This window comes from Gadus chalcogrammus, chromosome 9, assembly GCF_026213295.1.
Source record: "Gadus chalcogrammus isolate NIFS_2021 chromosome 9, NIFS_Gcha_1.0, whole genome shotgun sequence".
NCBI lineage: Eukaryota > Metazoa > Chordata > Actinopteri > Gadiformes > Gadidae > Gadus > Gadus chalcogrammus.
This window is the reverse complement of record NC_079420.1, coordinates 24,733,468-24,753,325: the sequence shown is the minus strand read 5'-3', so window position 1 is coordinate 24,753,325 and position 19,858 is coordinate 24,733,468. Positions and strand designations below refer to the sequence as shown.

Here is a 19,858-nt window from a genome sequence, read left to right as displayed (position 1 = left end):
AGAGAGAGAGAGAGAGAGAGAGAGAGAGAGAGAGGAGAGGAGAGAGAGAGAGAGGAGGAGAGAGAGATGAGAGAGGAGAGAGGAGGATGAGAGGCGAGAGAGAGAGAGAGAGGAGCAGAGAGAGGAGAGAAAGACGGAGAGAGGCGGGAGAGAGTGAGAGAAGTAGAGATAGAGAGAGAGAGAGAAGGAGAGAGAGAGAGAGAGAGAGAGAGAGAGAGAGAGAGAAAGAGAGGGAAGGAGAGAGAGAGGGGGAGAGAGAGAGGGAGGGAGAGAGACCCAGGGGGCTGCAGGTATAATTAAGAAGAACAATCCATCAAGATGTAGCGTTACAAACCCTGGCACAGGCTCCGCAAAAATACACAAGAAAATAAGTGTAAGCAGGAAAAAAATGTGGTTGTGGGGGGGGGGGGGATAAGTGAAAGCAGAAAAAAAAATGTGGCTGTTGGGGGGGGGGGGGGGGCTTGGGGGGGGTGGGAGAGAGAAAGGGAGTGGGGTCGAGAGAGATCTGTCTATACAATCCCTCTTCACTGGCTGACCGATGTTCTGCTGGCTGCTGCTGGTGCGGAAATGAGAGCGTGCTAGAGTCTCCCCACTAGAGAATAACAGGGACCCCGCAAAGAGCAAATCAAACACATGATCCACGTCAGAGGAAGCCATTTTGAAGCGTAAAACCTCCCAGAGGGAGATCCTTTTGAATGCTGCGTGTATGTGCTCCCTCGCTTGCCCCACACCACCACTACCTCCTCTCTCTCTCTCTCTCCCCCCACTCTCTCTCTCTCCCTCTCTCTCTCTCTGTACTGACCACAAAGCTAACCCGAACCACACCAGGCTCAGACGACAAGCCTGCCTTTCTCTCACTGCTGCACTAATCTCCTATTATTTCTGTCTCTCTTTCTGACTCTCCATTTGCTACTACAGCAATGGTTAACTCTGAATCAGTGTAGACGCTGTGTGTTTGTGTGATATACGTGGGGAGGAGAAAAAGGAATAGGGAGAGTGAGATTGAGAGAAGGAGAGTGAGAGGAATAGGGAGAGAGAGAGAGAGAGAGAGAGAGAGAGAGAGAGAGAGAGAGAGAGAGAGAGAGAGAGAGAGAGAGAGAGAGAGAGAGAAGCTGCCTTTCAACACCCAGTGTGGTCGGAGACGTACACAGCAATTGAGGCATGTGTAGTTTATTTCAAAATCACAATGAGCATATCACACACACACACACACACACACACACACACACACACACACACACACACACACACACACACACACACACACACACACACACACACACATACACCAAAGTCTATTTATGCTAAGGGTCATGAGCGACTGCTCTGAGTTAAAGTACTGAAGTGACCTTTCTTGAGATTCTTCCCCCCCTACAACCTTCAACCCCGAAAACCTCCCTCCCCCTCCCCCTCCCCCTCTTCCTCCCTCTCTCCCCCCTTCCTCCCTTTTTCTCTTAGCTTTCTCCTTCTTGCCTGGCATCTGAAAGTGCTGGAGGTCAAAAGGTCACATGGGAGGTAATCAAAGCTGTTTTGGCTGCCTCCCCCTCCCCCTATCAGCCTGGGAAACCGACACGTCCATAATCACCCAGGGCACCAGAACACTAGGGCCACACCCGTAGGGCCAGACCAGTAGGTCCACACCAGTCAGGCCACACCAGTAGGGCAATGGCCATGCTGGCTGAAGGTGCCTGGTGGAACCAGGGGGCAATTTGTCAGGCCCTGGACTCTGCCAAACTTTGTAAACATACACACACACACACACACACACACACACACACACACACACACACACACACACACACACACACACAAACACACACACACACACACACACACACACACACACACACACACACACACACACACACACACACACACAAACACACAGACATACATGCACACAAACACACAGACATACATGCACACAAATTGAGAAACACACACACACACGTACACACACAAAGTCACACACGAGAGCCAAGCATTGCCTTGCTGGAAGCGAGTCAGTACCCAGGCCAAATCAGCCGAGCTGCGAGTAGCGGATCAAGCCAGGCCTCATCTGGGACTCTTGGTTCACGCGAGTTTACCCGCACTGCTGGCCGGGAGGGGGGCCAGACCAGACCGGACCGGGCCAGGCCAGGCTGCACCATGCTGGCTCTGGGCGGGGGTCTGTCATTAGGTTGCCTCAATGTGAGCTAACAGCAGGTTGGCTAACAGCAGGTTGGCTCACGGCGGCGTGATGCGAGCTGCTCAGCTGAAGGCTGGCGGGGGGCCACTGGGGAGAGGGGAGGCAGGGGCCCCAGGGGAGAGGGGAGGAAGGGTGCTGGACCGTCTCACAACCTCCTTAACCCCGGCTGCACTGTGACCGCGGGGAGAGAGAGACAGAAGAAAGGGGGTGAGCTCCCATCCGCCTCTCCTCGAACGCCCCTCATCCTCTCCACGCTTGTCCATGTGATTCGTCTGGTGACGTAAACGTTTTGCTGCTCTTCACTCTCATTCCTCTCCCTCCCGACCCGCTGGCCGTCTCTCCTCTCCGCTGCGCGGTGCGGCGTCTAGGGACGGCGTTCCAGAAGGCCCCGGTCCCCGCAGCCCCCCCCCCCTAAGCCCCTTGTGACCTCACAACAGAGCGCCCGGGGGCGTCCACCGCAGCATTCTCAGACCGGCAGGAATCTGTCTCACTGCGCTTCACCCATTACCATGGATTGTGTTACCGTCGCAAACACAGACACGCACACAGACACACACACAAGCACACGCAAAAGCTCATACAGCACATACCAGGGCCCTACCACCGCACCACATCGAGGTTCTTGTCCCCGCAGGAACAAACAAACAGCCGGCCCACGGCAACGAGAGGGCCTTAGCACGTCAGGGTGAGGGGAAAGAGGAGACGCTGGACGTATTGACAGGTCCCGCCTGGTCCCGCATAGTCAGGGGGATCGCCTTGCTCTTGGGGAAATTAATTTGGCCATTCTCTGGGCCCCATTGTCCTCCAGGTCTTTCTCTCTCTATCACTCTCTTGCTGTGTCCCCGGATCCCCTCCTCAGCAGACACACCAGGGGAAGCTGTTTTCCTTAGCAGCTCTACCAGGGTCCGGCGAGGGGGCTTGGCCCTGGATCAGTCTGTTATTAACTTGGCAAAAACTGCAGCTGCTACCTACCTCTGTTTGTGTGTGTGTGTGTGTGTGTGTGTGTGTGTGTGTGTGTGTGTGTGTGTGTGTGTGTGTGTGTGTGTGTGTGTGTGTGTGTGTGTGTGTGTGTGTGTGTGTGTGTGTGTGTGTGTGTGTGTGTGTGTGTGTCCAGGTGGCTAGGTACCAGTGGATAAGTGTTATGACAGTGGAAATCATTTGTGTATCTCTTCCCTCTCTATCTCCCCCTCTCTCTAGAGCTCCCTGTATCTCTCCCCCACCTCTTCTTTCCCTCTCTTTAGATCTCTCTTTCTCTCCATCTCCACTCCCAATCACACATACAACCAGAAACCTCCTCCTCTTCCTCCTCATCATCCTCATCAGTCTGAGATGGTTCGAGATGCAGACGTGTCAGGGACCACCCAGCTGTGTTGATTACAGATCAGCTGTTGTAAACCCCCCCCCCCCCCCCCCCCCCCCGATAGACCTAGCGAACCAAGACACCATGCAGCCAAACTCACACACACTGGATGTACGCACACACACACACATGTGGACACACACACAACCACGCACTGGCTATTGTATACAGACAATGGCGCGTGTTTAATGATCTTTATGTATCTCCCTGTTCGTTATTGATCATCATGATAAGGTCAAGAAGGAGAGGGGAGAGAAGACACAGAGGAAGGAGATGTAGATGAAGGGGCTCCCATATACAACATGGCTGCCTCGAAACGCACACAGAGAAGCAGAGATTTCCTTTGTGATTTTGTGTTTTGTTGTGATTGAAGTGCTAAGAAGCTTTGGGAGCTCTGGGCCGGTGCTAGAAACATGTTGATAAATACAGAGGACAAATGTTTATATGCAAAGTCTCTCAAATGTGGTGCCAAGCCACATAGCTTGTTGGTGAATCAGAGCAGACTCCATCAATACTCTCCTCCATAACAACTGCAGTCCTGCATTAGAAACCATCTCTCCCAAATAATATTTAGATAACGCACACATTTGAGAGCGTCCGCACCACGGATATAATCTATAAGTGTTCATGTGACTTTTGATTTGATGTAAAATGTACATATATATATATATGTATATTTATATATGTATATATAATGTACAATTATAACCAATATGGATATATACATAACACAAGTATACTGATTACATTAACAAAGTAATCTTTTATTTCTAGAACGGTTTTCAAGGTATTGTTCTTCGACCAAAAATGACACTTTCCATTTCTTTGTTTGTGAATTGAGAATGGTGTGCAGAAGTAAGCCTCCACGTGCTGAACCTTCAGAGACTGACCTGAGATGATGCACATCTGGGGAAAACAACACCAGCCTTTTTGTGGTATTATTGAAACAAGACGTTTCCAAACAGAAATGGTCCGAGAGTCCATTTTGAAGCTCAGCCCTCCTGGTCTCCTCTCTGAGCACCGTCCGCCTCCTCCACTTGTTGCTCCTGGCCCCGCGCCAGCCGCTCTGTGGATACTTCTCAGCACTGTATCATTGTGTGTGTGTGTGTGTGTGTGTGTGTGTGAGTGTGTGTGGTTGCGTGTGTGTGTGTGTGTGTGTGTGTGTGTGTCTGTAATAGTGGGGCCACATTAGGGTACATTAAAAGCATGTGTGTGTGTGTGTGGGTGTGTGTGTTTGCGTGTGTGTGTAGGTGTGTGTGTGTGTGTGTGTGTGTGTAGTGCTAAGAGTATGCCTGGAAAGCACAATCAACTATGAGCTTCAGCGGTGTGTGTGTGTGTGTGTGTGTGTGTGTGTGTGTGTGTGCGTGTGTGTGTGTGTGTGTGTGTGTGTGTGTGTGTGTGTGTGTGTGTGTGTGTGTGTGTGTGTGTGTGTGTGTGTGCGCGTAACCATCTACTGTATGCACCCACACATAAAAAACATTTTCCGCTTTTCCAAGAATTGTCTTTGACACGCAAACGCACACACCAGCACACACACACACACACACACACACACACACACACACACACACACACACACACACACACACACACACACACACACACACACACACACACACACAGCCTTAAAGGGGTGACAGAGTGCACTGGCTGAGCTCAGATAAACCAATGGCAACCTGGGAAGGAAAGAATGTGCATGGCTCCAATCCAAGAGAGGCCGTCAAAGGGCTCCGTGGGTAGCCTGTTGTCTCACTGTGTGTGTCAGTGTGTGAGTCTGAGTACAGTGGGGGAGTTTGTGTGTGGAACTGTGTCTGTGGGCTGGGGGCTGTGGCAAGGCGGAGGAGTCTTAAGCGGGACAGCCCACGGGAACCTCCGCAGATGTAGGTGGTGAGCTTGTATCTCCTGATGTCTGCTCTCCCATCACTGAGCTTAATGATGGACTGACTGTATCCCCTGATGCCTGCTCTCCCCATCACTGAGTTTAATGAGGGACTGTATCTCCTCATGTCTGCTCTCCCCATCACTGAGCTTAATGAGGGACTGTATCTCCTGATGCCTGCTCTCCCCATCACTGAGCTTAATGAGGGACTGTATCTCCTCAAGTCTGCTCTCCCCATCACTGAGCTTAATGAGGGACTGTATCTCCTCAAGTCTGCTCTCCCCATCACTGAGCATAATGAGGGACTGATTGTATCTCCTGATGCCTGCTCTCCCCATCACTGAGTTTAATGAGGGACCGTATCTCCTCATGTCTGCTCTCCCCATCACTGAGCTTAATGAGGGACTGTGTCTCCTGATGCCTGCTCTCCCCATCACTGAGCTTAATGAGGGACTGTATCTCCTCAAGTCTGCTCTCCCCATCACTGAGCTTAATGAGGGACTGTATCTCCTCATGTCTGCTCTCCCCATCACTGGGCTTAATGAGGGACTGTTTCTCCTGATGCCTGCTCTCCCCATCACTGAGCTTAATGAGGGACTGTATCTCCTCAAGTCTGCTCTCCCCATCACTGAGCTTAATGAGGGACTGTGTCTCCTCATGTCTGCTCTCCCCATCACTGAGCTTAATGAGGGACTGTATCTCCTGATGCCTGCTCTCCCCATCACTGAGCTTAATGAGGGACCGTATCTCCTCATGTCTGCTCTCCCCATCACTGAGCTTATGAGGGACTGTATCTACTTATGTCGGTTGTGTTCTCCGTCACAGTGAGACCGGGATCAGGGTCCATGTGGTTCCCTTGTTCCCTTCATTTAGTTGTTTGATCACTGTTTGATGTTTCTTCTCCGCCGAGAGAAATGACTTGCGTTGAACCGGTTTCGGCACTAGATGTCGGCACGCCTGGGTGAATCGAATCCGTTGCCCAGTCCAACGCGTTACCTTCAATAAAAACCCAGTAGTAGCATGTTACTTGCTACAGTGTCTTCAAGACCAGTAAGTGTGTATGTGTGGCTGAGAGTCTTTAAGAAGGTGTGCCTATAGTGGATGGGAGATGGTTCGGAGGGTTGTGTAATCGTACAGACCTTTGGCCTAGCTAACGGCTAGCTGGAGAGTGTCTCCGTACGCAGAATAGTAGGGAACTTTGTCTGCTGGAGGTTCCCCATAGATGTGGATGCGAACCTCTAGAGGAGTGAAGACGGGGTGTGTGTGTGTGTGTGTGTGTGTGTGTGTGTGTGTGTGTGTGTGTGTGTGTGTTTGTGAGAGCTCCTAGTGCCAAACCAACATAAATACTGCTGGTAATAGCCATTATTTATGTGCTGTATGCAGATGCAACAGGCAGGCTCACACCCAGGGGACTTGACCGGGCAACATTATCCATGAGGCTGGATCAATACAGCACCATCTTATACCACCCACTTCCTGATTCCTGGATGTGGGGTATGATTGTAATTGTAAATGGTGAATGGACGGTCTCTGGATCAATATAGATGCCCTTAATTCCACCCAGTCAGAAACTTAATAGCACTATCAACCTAGCCAGAGGGTGCTGGGAGTTGTAACCGCAAACCTTACCGGCTAACCACCACAATCCAGGATTTATACCTTACTTCCTGTTTGGCCCCTATATGGAACCAGGCGATACATCGTGTCACCAACCGTATAGAATATAAGTTTAGAGATTTGAAATTGTGGAAAATCTAATCAGGAGCAAATATGTTTGTATGAGAGAGGGGCTATTGATCCAAGAAACTCCCTGAATAAATCATTTTGTTTCCACATTCCCACACACAGAAGTTATGGAAAAGTAATCTGGTTGTTAAATCTTCGCTCCGGGCCAACGGCTGGGTTTTCCGTCCTCCGTCACAGGACAATCTTTGAAGTCATATGCCAGGCCTGCTATCTGTATCTTGAGTAGTTTCTGGGCAAAAGATACTTTTACAAGAATTATAATAATGTGAAGTATTCAGATAAGCAGTTCCAGTGGCTCCCTGCTCGGAGTAGAGAGGAGGAAAAGCAGGGACACAAACAAACCACGCGTTGGTGTGAGGACTTCCATTCGTAGATCTTTATAAATCCTTTAAGTACCATGAATGCACTTACATACCATGAGTCGTGAGCTATCGCCAATAACACGATCATAAATAATTATAATTTTTATTAACGTTTCCCAAGGGGAATCTTTTATCCCTCTGTATAAATTACAATAAACTGGTATTTTATAAAACTAATTCAGGATTATTATTACAAAAATAAACATAAAAATAACAAGTAAGCTGGACATCCTCACAAAGCAGAAACAATTCGTCCAGAACCAGGAGCATTCGGTTCCTCAGCTCACTGGACCTAAGCGTTCGCGCACAAACCTTCAGCGTTCAGCAGTTCTTCTTCCTCAGACAGAGTCACAGGCGTGTGTGTGTGGTGTTCTGAGCCTCGCTGTCACCACCATGCAGGGAGGGAGAACCTTACATTATAGAAATGTTGTATAGCTGTATCTATTCCTCTATGGGTGAGGACAAAGACAACCAGGAAACCAGTGAAAACTCGAACTAGAAAACATACTCTCGAATGTTTTTAAAACTATTAACAGAATAAGGCTGAGTATGTGAGTGATCCAGGGGGGTGTTATATGAGTAGGCTGTGGTATTGGGAGAGACTGCGGCAGGAAGTCAGACATGAAAAGACCCCCCCCTCCCCACCACGGACACGCTGCATGATGTCATCAACGTGCTTCTCGCGGACTAAAGTAGCAGAAACAGGGTCACGTTTGCACTTTACTTATGCAGGGGGGATGAACAGATGAGGGAGGAGGAGAGAGAGAGAGAGAGGGAGCGGAAGGATGGCGAGAGGGAGAGAGGAGGGGGAACAGAGAATAGGGAGAGAGAGAGTCAGAACGACAGAGAGGGGAACCAGGAGAGAGAGGAGGGGGAACAGATGGAAAGAAAGAGGGAAAGAAAGATCAGGGGACGAGAGTGAACGGCTGTTTAAAATATTCAACCTCCCTTCCATTAGGCGGGCGTACGGAGAAGGGAACATGACCCGGGACGCTGCATCTCCCCAGAGTACTCTCCTTTGCCTCAAATCCAGCTCGCCGTTTTCTCAATGATTTCATTTGATTTGGCCCCCACCCCCTACACACCCCTTCCTGTGCCCTTACAGACAGACCCTCAAAGATGACTACACTTCCCCCCCGCCTCCTTTTCACCCCCATTTTGATTAGGAGGAAGTTCACCGTGCAGCCTCTCAGTATCTCCCCTACTTCGCTCTTCCTGCTCTTCCTCCCTGCCCCCTCTGTGGGGGGGCAGACGCCATCGACCTCATGAAGAACCTAAGAACAAAGGCCAGGGCGGCCTGACCGGGGGTCTGCTTTAGGGGCGCAGGGGAGACCGGGGTGTCAGTCCCGTTGTTCTGCAGGGGGGGGGGGGGCTCCGTTCCAGACAACCGGCCAGCAACATCAATATTGACCTTCCCCTTAGTGTTGGAGAGACAGGCTGGCGACGCCCACCGCCAGAAGAGGACAGGCCCGGGACGGGGGAACACTTACTGTAGCCCCCAGGACCCCCACATCTCTGTCTGGGTTACTGTAAGGCGAACACTAGAGGCATGCGGTCCTCCTGCTGGAGCTGGGTAACTTAAAGGGCTGGGGGGGAGGGGGGGGGGGATAAAAGGCTAAAGTAAACAGGCCAGAGGTTTTGGAAAAGACTGTTTATTTAGAAATTCTCATGCTAACAGTACTTAGTGTTGACTAAGCAATTCACAGCTTCCACACACTAACAGGGTTAGTTTACACACACACACACACACGCACACACCGAGCTGCTCAGCCGCTCACAGTTGTGGGGAGAGGTGAAGGGGCTGCTGAGGACACAACCCTGAAGCATTGTTAGAGCAACATGAAGTGGGGGGGGGGGGGGGGTTAAGGAGAAAAATATGAAAATAAGACATGCGAGGAGGTGGTCCAGAAAGAAAAGACCTGAGGATGAAGTAAGCTAGAGGAGAGGTAGAAGGACAGAGTGAGGAGGGGAGGAGAGAAGGAAGCAGGTCATCCGAGGAGAGAGCGGTTCTGAACCAGATGGACCCGGGCCTCTACACTCCTCTATGCGGTTCTGGCCCGCTACTGGACTTCAGCCTCACACACACAAAGTTTTTCATTTCAGCCTCTTACCAACAAAATTAGCAAATTAAATCAACTGAAACATCTCCAAGCCCACACATACACACACACACACATCACAGGTACATCATGATGGTCTGAAAGAGACGCCCACACACACACACATCTTGGTCTCTGGGCCGCGGCTAGAGGCCAAACCATTCGGTGACCCCTGCCCTGCGGGGGTCTCCCCGCTGCCGCTGCTTCTCGTCCTCCATGAACTGCTTCTGCATCTGCTCCATGGAGCCCTCTCCCTCCTCAGAGCTCTTCTCCACAAAGATGTCCGGGAACACAAACACCTGGTCCTGAGCCTGGAGGAGAGGAGAGGAGCGAGAGAGAGAGAGTCAGAGAGAGAGAGTCAGAGAGAGAGAGAGAAAGAGAGTCAGAGAGAGAGGGAGTCAGAGAGAGAGAGAGAAAAGAGAAAGAGAGAGAATCAGGTTAACCTAGTACAAAAGTAACAGAGCAGCTCCATCTAATATAAATATGTGCAGAACGTAAATACCACAGAAGAGTGTCCAGGGCTGTGCTTTATTCAATGTGGGCTTCAAGTTATACCAATTCACTCTCTCTCTCTCTCTCCACCTCACTCCCTCCCTCAAGATGTCATCTATTATTTAGACTCTTGCCATGTCTAATGCATAACTGGCTGCCATAGAGTACAGTATGTACTCTATGCGCGCGCACACACACACACACACACACACACACACACACACACACACACACACACACACACACACACACACACACACACACACACACACACACACACACACACACACACACACACAGGTCAACGGGGACACATGTACCAGTTGCATAATGCTGAATATTATGCAACTGGTGACTGAATATGTATATTTACACACATGATTACATACGTTGATATATTATGACGTCACACATGAGAGCAGAGGCTGCATTTTCAGGGAGCACACACCAGGTTCAGAGTTGTAATGACAAATAAGCTTTCACATTTTTTTTTTTGTTGAAAAAAACAAAAAAATAAAATGTTAAATAAATAACGAAAATATTAAATATATTTCTTTCAAATACAAAGCATATAATAAATATAGCCGGTGGGCAGAGGCTGCACACAGTCGATTTGAGTTGCCATCTTGTATTCACACGCTAACACTTGAATATGCTTGCTGTACCAGCACTTTATAGTTTTACACCCAACAACCACCCTCCTCCCTTATGTGATGTGTGTCACAAACTAAAAACAAACACCACACTGAAACTTGGGATTCTGTCAATACACTTAACAATTTAGCCTGGACATATATAATGTATAATCCGGCCCAGTTTGTAGCCGTAGAGAAGTGATGTCGACCAGCTGTGAATATCAGTTGAACTGTGCAAAAGTGACCTAAGAAGGCTCCAGAATCACTGCATTGCAATGTCGGTATGGCGAGAAATCAGTCATTAAGTAAGAGGACACACAGCCTCGTAATCTGTAATGCACTTTGGATCTCCAGGCTTGGGCCAATGATCTATCTACAGATGCCGTGGCATTCCCTCGTCCACAGAAGAGCCAGGGAGTCACCGTTACTGTGATTGGTTGGATCCCTTTTATTCTTTAAGCATGAATATGCTTACCTCAGCAATAGCTGCACACCGAGAGTTCTCCTTTTTAGGTTTGATCGAATGATCGAACCAGATCAAGGTTCAGAGCTAAAAGTCTTCCATTGGGAGTTCTAGAATGCTCTAATTGCTAAAATACCTTATTTTTTTTCCAAACTGTCCCTGCGGCTCATTTTCCGGAGCGGCTTATTGGTAGAAAACACAAACACAAAAGACTTCAAAGAAATCCTCTGCAAGGTTTTCAGTAACGTTCTAATAATATCTGACATTTTTAATTGCATCATGATGTAAAGCCCATATGCTCATTGACTTTGGATGTCTGCAAGTAAAGATAACCTTGTAAAGAAATATACGATTTTAAGTATGAACGTTTTATTCACGGTCATTTACTCATGTTTATTCACATACTCCAACTTCATTCTAATAGATGAGCTGTTGCCCAAACAGTGCCCAGTGCCGTTATCCATCGTCATCATCATACAAAAAAAAACTTTTTTAGTGTTGATATAACGTTATATTGTAGCAGATCATAGCAAGCTAGATCGCTTTCAAAGATCATTTTCGAAGATCGAGAAAATTGCATGTATCCTAAATATGGTATGTAATGTATTACTGTGTTGAAAAGCTAAGTTTGAAGTAACACAGTTTGTGCAACAGGCTGACTTGTGAATTATGTAGAACGCATCCTGCATTGTAGTCATTGCCATATACATTGTCTTAAACTAAACCTTTAAACTCACCCATGTCACCCACAAAGAATGTTTGTTGTGGTTTGGCTTCCCGGACGCTTATAGAATGACGCTACGTGTGGGTGGGTGGCTCCGTCTGGGCAGCACTTTATTTAATGTCTGCCTCCAAATAAGGGTTTGTCTGTGTCCTGGACACCTACAGTATAACTCGCGTATAAAATGTAAAGGATTCAAGAGGGTTCTTGCTTTCCGATATCCATCCCCAAAGTGGAAATATCCAATATGAATAATATCACTATTGCCATAATAGGGAGGCACTTGGCAAATTTGCTTCCAAAGGAACAGAAATCACCACAGCTGAAGAGGGCATTGTAAGTTTCTAAATGTCCGGTAACAAACTTGTCGCGTGTCTACAAAAACGCAATCAACGACTACTGCTGACGTAGCAGGGTCCTGAAGTGTTGTTCCATTTCACAGGAGAAGACCTCAACCACCACCCACTGCAATGCAGTTCGCATGGGCAAGGGGCACGCCAACCAGATAAGGGGTAAAAAAAAAAGCAATTGGGCCCAAGTAAAAAACTTGAGCCCCAATCTCTGCTAGATCCTATCCTAGACACAATGTCCGCCCCCCCACCAGGAAGATCTATGGCCGCTGCCAATTGGATAAGTCAACTAACGAGAAGCAGTGATAGGCGAGACGCGGGGCATCCAGGTAGGAGCCTCTTGGGTCTTCTGTGATGGATCTGTCAAACACACTGGGGGAATTGCCTGTGGCCCACTACCACCCGGAGTACAAACTTGCAAAGAACATGCATATCCAACTTACCAAGTCAGTTTGTCCAAGTTAACCTTGGCTTACAGACCACCTCATCTGCATCGCGTTTCAGATTCAAAATAGGGGAATAAAATAGTTAACATAATTTTGGCTGCAACGATATGCAACACTAGACTCGCCTTAAGTAGGTTAATTTTGACTAGTAAATATAAAAAAGGAAAAGGAAAAGTAAAACTCTCAACCAATTTTCTGCATCACACTTTCATGACTTTTCCCAAATATGTCTTGTGTACAAATCAGAATTGATAGATATCTGAAAACAAGATAACAAGCAATTTCACGGCAATAAATGTGGTAAAATGATCCCTGCTGTAACTACAAAGTCGCATTTTAGGTGTAATGGCCCTTTCTGCTCAGTAGCTTACTGGCATAAATTGTAACTGTTCGGCGTAATCTACTATGTACTTCTCCTTTGCCTGGTCAATTGTGTGGCATTTTCCAACTTCAGAGCGGTTGTAAGGCGTTGCCATTTCTGTGCCAGATTCTACTTGGGCACTGTGTACCTTGTGATCAAGTACACAGAGTGTATTTGATCACCAAGGTGATCTTATTCGCCAGTGTGATTGAAGTGATGAGGTTATAGGTTGTGACATTTTGTGTCCTGTTCTCATCGTTTCATAAATAAGGAATTTGTATCAATATCCAAAAAAACGATCCAAGATCTGATTCACAATTGATCAGGTTTGTTAGCCATTCACTGTCTAAAGTGAAAGTGCGCTTTTGTAGGGAACTGTTGTTGGCCAACCGCTGTGATATTCTCCCCAGGCACGTAGTTTGACAATTGTGAATAAATTGTTGAAAATTGCTCAGATATCCGGCAAATGTGTTTGTCTTGGCCATCTTTCCTCCTTTTTCCATTAAACTACACTGGCCTGGACCGCCTCATTTGAAAATGCTTGGTAGCTGAGCGGAGCTCGGATATGCATCTGCATTATTAAAGGGCTCCGTTACGTGGTACTGGGTTTTGTGCTGCTTCTGTGTATTGTTGCACTAATGCTTTTATTTTGGCCTTGCTCCTGTATTGCAATGTCTCTTGTCACCTCCTTTAGGCGGAGCCTCTTGTGGTTACAGGTTGCTGACTGGCTCTCCTTGATTATAGGCGCCACACCCACTCATATAAAGCCGAGTTGAATCACGTGTTTCACTTACGTGAAAGCCCCACTCACAGGGGCCCTGAAGCCCCAGTCACAGGGGCCCCAAAGCCCCAGTCACAGGGGCCCCAAAGCCCTAGTTAAAGGGGCCCTGAAGCCCCTGAAGGCCGAGAGAGAGCAGTCAAACCCCTTGGAAGCACAGAGAGAGCTGCAGGCTGCAGCCTCTCTGCCAAGGCCCCAAGCCTCTTTCTACCGCTCCCTGTACCGTCATCGAGGAACACAATCTGAACACAAACACCGGTCCCACTCTAGAGCCAGGCCAGGGTGGGTTTACAATAAGAGTCACATGAGGAGGAAGGAGCCAGAGGGAGGGGAGAGGGGTGTGTGTAGAGGAAGGAAGAGAAGAAAGTGAAAAGAGATGGCAGCCTACGATAGCAGGCGGAGGCTAGGAGACCACCAGGGTGTCCTGCTCCCCAAGTGCTGGAACCAGCAGGGAATCCACAGAGATCAGAGGATTTCTGAGTATTGTGACTCTGTAAATATTGCACAAACATTTTTTGGGTTTCATTTTAATATTTAGTGTTGTTTAAAGTTGGGTCTCCAGGATCGACATGTCCCCGTTATCGTTTAAATGAATGTGGCTGGACTTCCGGTTTGATCGATGACGGTGTAGGTCACAAACCGGGAGAGCTCTGTTGAAATCCTGCCTAAATTTGACTAATACAAGGTTTTATTATCACTTCATCTTGTGCAAGCTTGTGTGGAGGTATACTAAACATGGGGAAACCGAAGAAGCAAAGCCAACCTGCAGATGAGCAGTCGCCTGGGAAGAACCATGGCCGCGATCCGGATGCTAGCCAAAAGGACCCGCGTGCACATAGCCCAAACGAACAGCATGTTACTGGCAATGCTCCGCTGACCTTGGCCGACATGGAGAAACTTCTCAATTCAATGGAGGAACGCATTATAGCCAAACTTTCTGTCCAACTTTCTGCTGACAGAGCAATTATTGACCACCACGACCAGACCATCCAACATATTGAATCTAGGGCCCGACCGATTCATCGGCCTGCCGATTTTTTTAGCCTTTTTGAAAATAATCGACATCTGCCAAAAAGACGCCGATTACAACCGTTTTTTTTATTTATTTTTATTTTATTGCGCAGATTGCGCTCCTACTCGCCTAGCTAACTAACAACTTTAGCTGGAGTAAAAAAGAGGCGATTGAATTTTACCGTACAACATGAAAGCACGCTCGCTCAGGCAGCCGTGCGCTCACCTCACCAATGTACACAAGACGCGTTGTTTGAGCATGTTGTGCCTGTTTTTCTTTAGGTCCCAGGCCATGTTAATTTGTTATACTGTAGACCAGGGGTGCCCAACCAGTCGATCGCGGTCTACCAGTAGATCGCCGACAGATCCGAAGTCGATCGCGAGGGGTGAAGAAAAAAAAAAAAGTTTTTTTTTTTTAATAAAATTAAATTTGCGCGGGACATATACGCGCGGTAGCGCGTATATGTCCCCCCCCCCCCCCCCCCCCCCCGCTTGAAGGTAGGTTTGCTGGTAGATCTCGGGAGGTTGGCTACTTGAAAAGTAGATCTTGGGTCAAAACAGGTTGGGCACCCCTGCTGTAGACTCTAACGGTGAGACCATACTGCTCAGCACGCATGTGTTAGCCACTGCTCACGAGCACAGCACATTTGGAGTTAGTTATTTATTATACATTTTAAATTACACTAATTTTTGACTGTAAATGTATTCTAAAACACTCAAAGGTTCTGCATTCAATTCACATATTCGTCAAAAGTGTTTAAAGTATATTTAAGGTATCAAAAGGTATCAATATATATATATTTTTTTAATCGGCCGATTAAATCGTAATCGTAATTTTTCTCTGAAAATAATCGGCATCGGCACTCAAAAATCAATATCGGTCGGGCCCTAATTGAATCATCCCTTAAATGATATGGAGGCCAGGCTGCTAACCCTTGAGTCAACCTGCACTGCCTTATCCAGAGAGAACGAGGCCCTAAAACTTAAGACGGATGATCTGGAAAATAGATTGAGGCGCAACAATATCCGTATAACCGGCTTACCTGAAAAAATTGAAGGCTCACAACCGACCGCTTTCATGGAGGTATTCCTGACAGAACTCTTCGGCGCAGAAGCTTTTCCCTCTCCCCCAGCCGTGGACAGGGCGCAGAGAGTAGCCATCCCCCGCAAGAAACAGGACGACCCTCCACGCCCGTTCATCGCTCGGATCCATCGTTATCAGAGCAAGGAGCACATCATGAAGCTGGCTAGAGAGTCTGGGTCTCCCTCTTTCCGCGGTTCCGAGATACACATCTACCCCGAATACAGTGCAGAGGTGTCCAAGAAGAGAGCGACTAATTCCATGGTGAAGTCACAGCTGAGAGACGCCGGCTTTGGATATCGGACATTTTTTCCTGCCAGACTCCAAGTCAGCGACAACAACGGTCAGAAACTCCTTTGTTTTTCTCCAGAAGAAGTCTCCACTTTCCTTCAGAAAAACCGACCAGTAATTTCGCCCACTCGCTCTTCTCAATGAAACTTTGACTTTGTCTGCGTAAATTCCATCAGATGCGGGAACGTTCACCCTGTTATTGGTGAGCGCTGTGGTTCTTTTTGTTTGTTTTTTCGTCCCACACGTTGTGTAATACTGTTGTCGGCTGTTTAGCATCCTGTTGAATGGTGTTGCCTACATTATCTACCGAGTTCTGTTGAGTTTCCTTAGTTATTTTGCTCTGATTTAGTTTATAATTGTAGCCTATTTTAAGCGTTATATTCTACATATAGTCCACGGTTGTTTGACACGTGTAACTCCAAGGATAGAATATAACTTACCTTTCATTGCAGCAGCAATTGTTTTTATTTATTTTTTGTTTTTTTGAGACACGGATATATAATTTCTGCTGGCATTAGTTTACACCTGTTCCATTTGGTCTTACCAGACACGCAGTGTCTTTGCACCATTACATCCTTAAACCTGTATTACTTTTTAGTTTTTTTTTTTTTTAAAACAGAGTTAAAGTAGTAAGTTAAGTGGATGTCCTTGTAACACCTGGATGAAAAGACAAAAGATAACATCCTACCTACAACAATTAAAGTCAGACATAGCCTTCTTACAGGAAACCCCCCTCATGAATGACCATGTCAACTATCTGGGTCGGCCAGGTGTTCCACTCACAGTTTAACGCTAAAGCCAGAGGGACAGCAATCCTCATACATAAGGACATCCCCTTTGAAGCTGAGGAGGTGATTGCCAATAAGAATGGGGGATTTGTCATTGTTGCAGGTCGACTATTCACCAGTCTTGTAATTTTGGTCAACGTCTATGCCCCAAACTCTGATGATTACAACTTTTTTAACAATCGGCTCTCTGCCATTCCCGGTGATAACAATTATAAGCTAATAATAGGAGGTGATTTTAACCGTGTTCTCAGCACCCTGTTAGACAGATCTTCAAATAAGGTCCAATCCCTCACCAAATCTGCTAAAGTTATAAACGATTTCATAGCTCATGGTGGTGTTTCGGACATTTGGAGATTTAAATTTAATAATCAAAAGGTATTCTCCTTTTTCTCTAATGTCCATCACACATACACTCGCATCGACTATTTTCTTTTAGATAGATTATTGGGAAATGTTAGCTCTTGCACATATCATAGTATTACAATCTCAGATCACGGTGCCGTCTCATTTCACATAGCTTTACCAGACTGCCTTAGGCCCTCTCGCAATTGGAGACTTAACCCCCTCCTCCTAGCCGACGAACAATTTGTAAACCATGTTTTTCCTCAAATTGACTTTTTCATTGAAACCAACGCCTCCCCAGAAGTTTCCCACTCAACCTTATGGGAGACCCTCAAGGCCTACCTTCGAGGGCAAATAATTGAATACTCCTCCAGGGCAAAGAAAGCAAGAGAATCCAAACTCAACGACATCTCGCGAGCCATTGCAAAGATTGATAGCCAATACTCCTCCTCATCTCCAACACTTTTTAAAGAAAGACTGCGTTTACAGACAGAATATAACTTACGTTCTACTGACAAAGCAACATATTTACTCACGAAAGCTCGATTTAACGTGTATGACTCAGGGGATAAGACTGGCAAGCTTCTAGCCCAGCAAGCTTGCCAAGCCCAATCATCTCGCCTCATTCCTAAGATCTATAGCCAAACGGGTGAGACTATTACAGACCACTTGGAAATTAACAACACCTTCAAACATTTCTACAGTAATTTATATAGCTCTGAGTGTGATGATAACTGTCCACAGTTCAATCCCTTTTTCAATAACCTTCCCTTTCCTTCTATTCCATCTGAAAAATTCCTTACTGGGAGGTGCGATCTCCAATGCAGAGATTCGGGAAGCCATAAACCCTTTGAAATGCAACAAAACTCCCGGTCCGGATGGTTACTCCTCAGAATTTTATAAAAAATTTGCACTCAAGTTATGCCCTCTGCTCCAGGCCATGTTTAATGAATCTCTGTCATCTGGACATCTCCCACCAACCCTACGACAAGCCGCAATAACACTCATACCAAAAGGGGGTAAAAATCCACTTCAGTGCTCCTCCTACCGCCCAATTTCTCTGCTAAATGTAGATTCCAAAATTCTATCCAAGGTTTGGGCAGCCAGACTGGAGACAGTTATCTCACAAATCATTGCGACAGACCAAACAGGCTTCATCCTAAATAGACACTAACTCAAATTTTAGAAGGCTTTTCAATATTGTTTATTCCCCTCTGCCCTACACCCCCGAAATGGTTAGATCACTTGACGCTGAAAAAGCTTTTGACCGAGTTGAATGGGTATATTTATTTGCGGCCTTAAAAAAATTCGGGTTTGAAGATTCCTCCTCCAGTAATTACTAATGGACAGCAATCAGAGCAATTCTCTCTTGGCAGAGGTATGCGTCAAGACTGCGGTATGTCCCCTTTACTCTTCGCTATTGCCATTGAGCCTCTCGCCATAGCTCTCAGACAATCAGAGGATTTCCAGGGTATAGAATGTTGGGGCCGGACACACAAATTATCTCTATACGCGGATGACCTTCTTTTATATGTCTCGGATCCACTGAGTTCTGTTCCTTCCATTCTTAATATCCTAGCTCAATTCGGAAATCTCTCTGGCTATAAAATCAATTTCGAAAAAAGTGAGATGTTTCCTCTTAATCAGTCAGCCACTTCAATCCCTCCATCACATTTCCCATTTAGAATTGCCAACAAGGGCTTTAAATATCTTGGTGTAGAGATCACTCCGGCTTTTTTATCCCTCTTTACTAAAAATTGTAACATCTTGTTTGAAAAATATAAAAAAGACTTTGCTAGATGGATAAACCTCCCCCTGTCCTTAGCTGGCAGAATTAACCTCGTTAAAATGCTTGTGTTACCAAAGTTTCTTTACCTCTTTCAAAATATCCCCATCCTGATTAAAAAATCATTCTTTAGCTCTTTGGAGGGATGCATAGCTTCGTTTATTTGGAACGGTAAACCCCCTAGAATGAAAAGAAGCGCCCTCCAAAGACCTAAAAAGCTTGCCGGACTAGCAATATAAAGACAATGCTACACTGGATTGGGTGGGGGCGTCTCGGTGGGTGTGAGGCCGGGGTGCAAATGGAGTGTGTCTCTAGCTCATTCGATCTAGGTTCCATACTATGTGCCCAATCACCTCTCCGCAGAGCCAATTTTGCGCTAACCCAGTGGTCTGTCACTCAACCAGAATCTGGTAACAATTTAGAAGACATTTTAATTTGCAGACATCATCTGTGAATTCTCCCATAAGGAATAATTATAACTTCCCACCTTCTCTGTCAGATTCTACATTTGGAACTTGGTTCTCATATGGAATCAAGTCCATTTCGAATCTAAATGTGGAGGGTAAGTTCGGGTCTTTTGCCCAACTTTCTCAATTATATAATTTGCCAAAGTCCGACTTTTTTAGATTTCTCCAAATTAGACACTTTGTTCAGAAAAGTATTACCTCCTTTCCAGATT

The 19,858-nt window shown here is 46.7% G+C and overlaps 1 protein-coding gene across 1 annotated transcript in view; it reads right to left on the bottom strand.

The window, feature by feature from the left end:
- Positions 1–9,157: 9,157 nt before the first annotated feature.
- mrpl23 (mitochondrial ribosomal protein L23) overlaps positions 9,158–19,858 on the bottom strand; it is a 94,234-nt gene continuing 83,533 nt past the window's right edge. Inside the window, exon 5 of the mRNA XM_056599069.1 lies at positions 9,158–9,945. Coding sequence (XP_056455044.1) covers positions 9,781–9,945 — 165 coding nt within the window. The 3' untranslated portion in view covers positions 9,158–9,780. The remainder of the gene's footprint in view (positions 9,946–19,858) is intronic.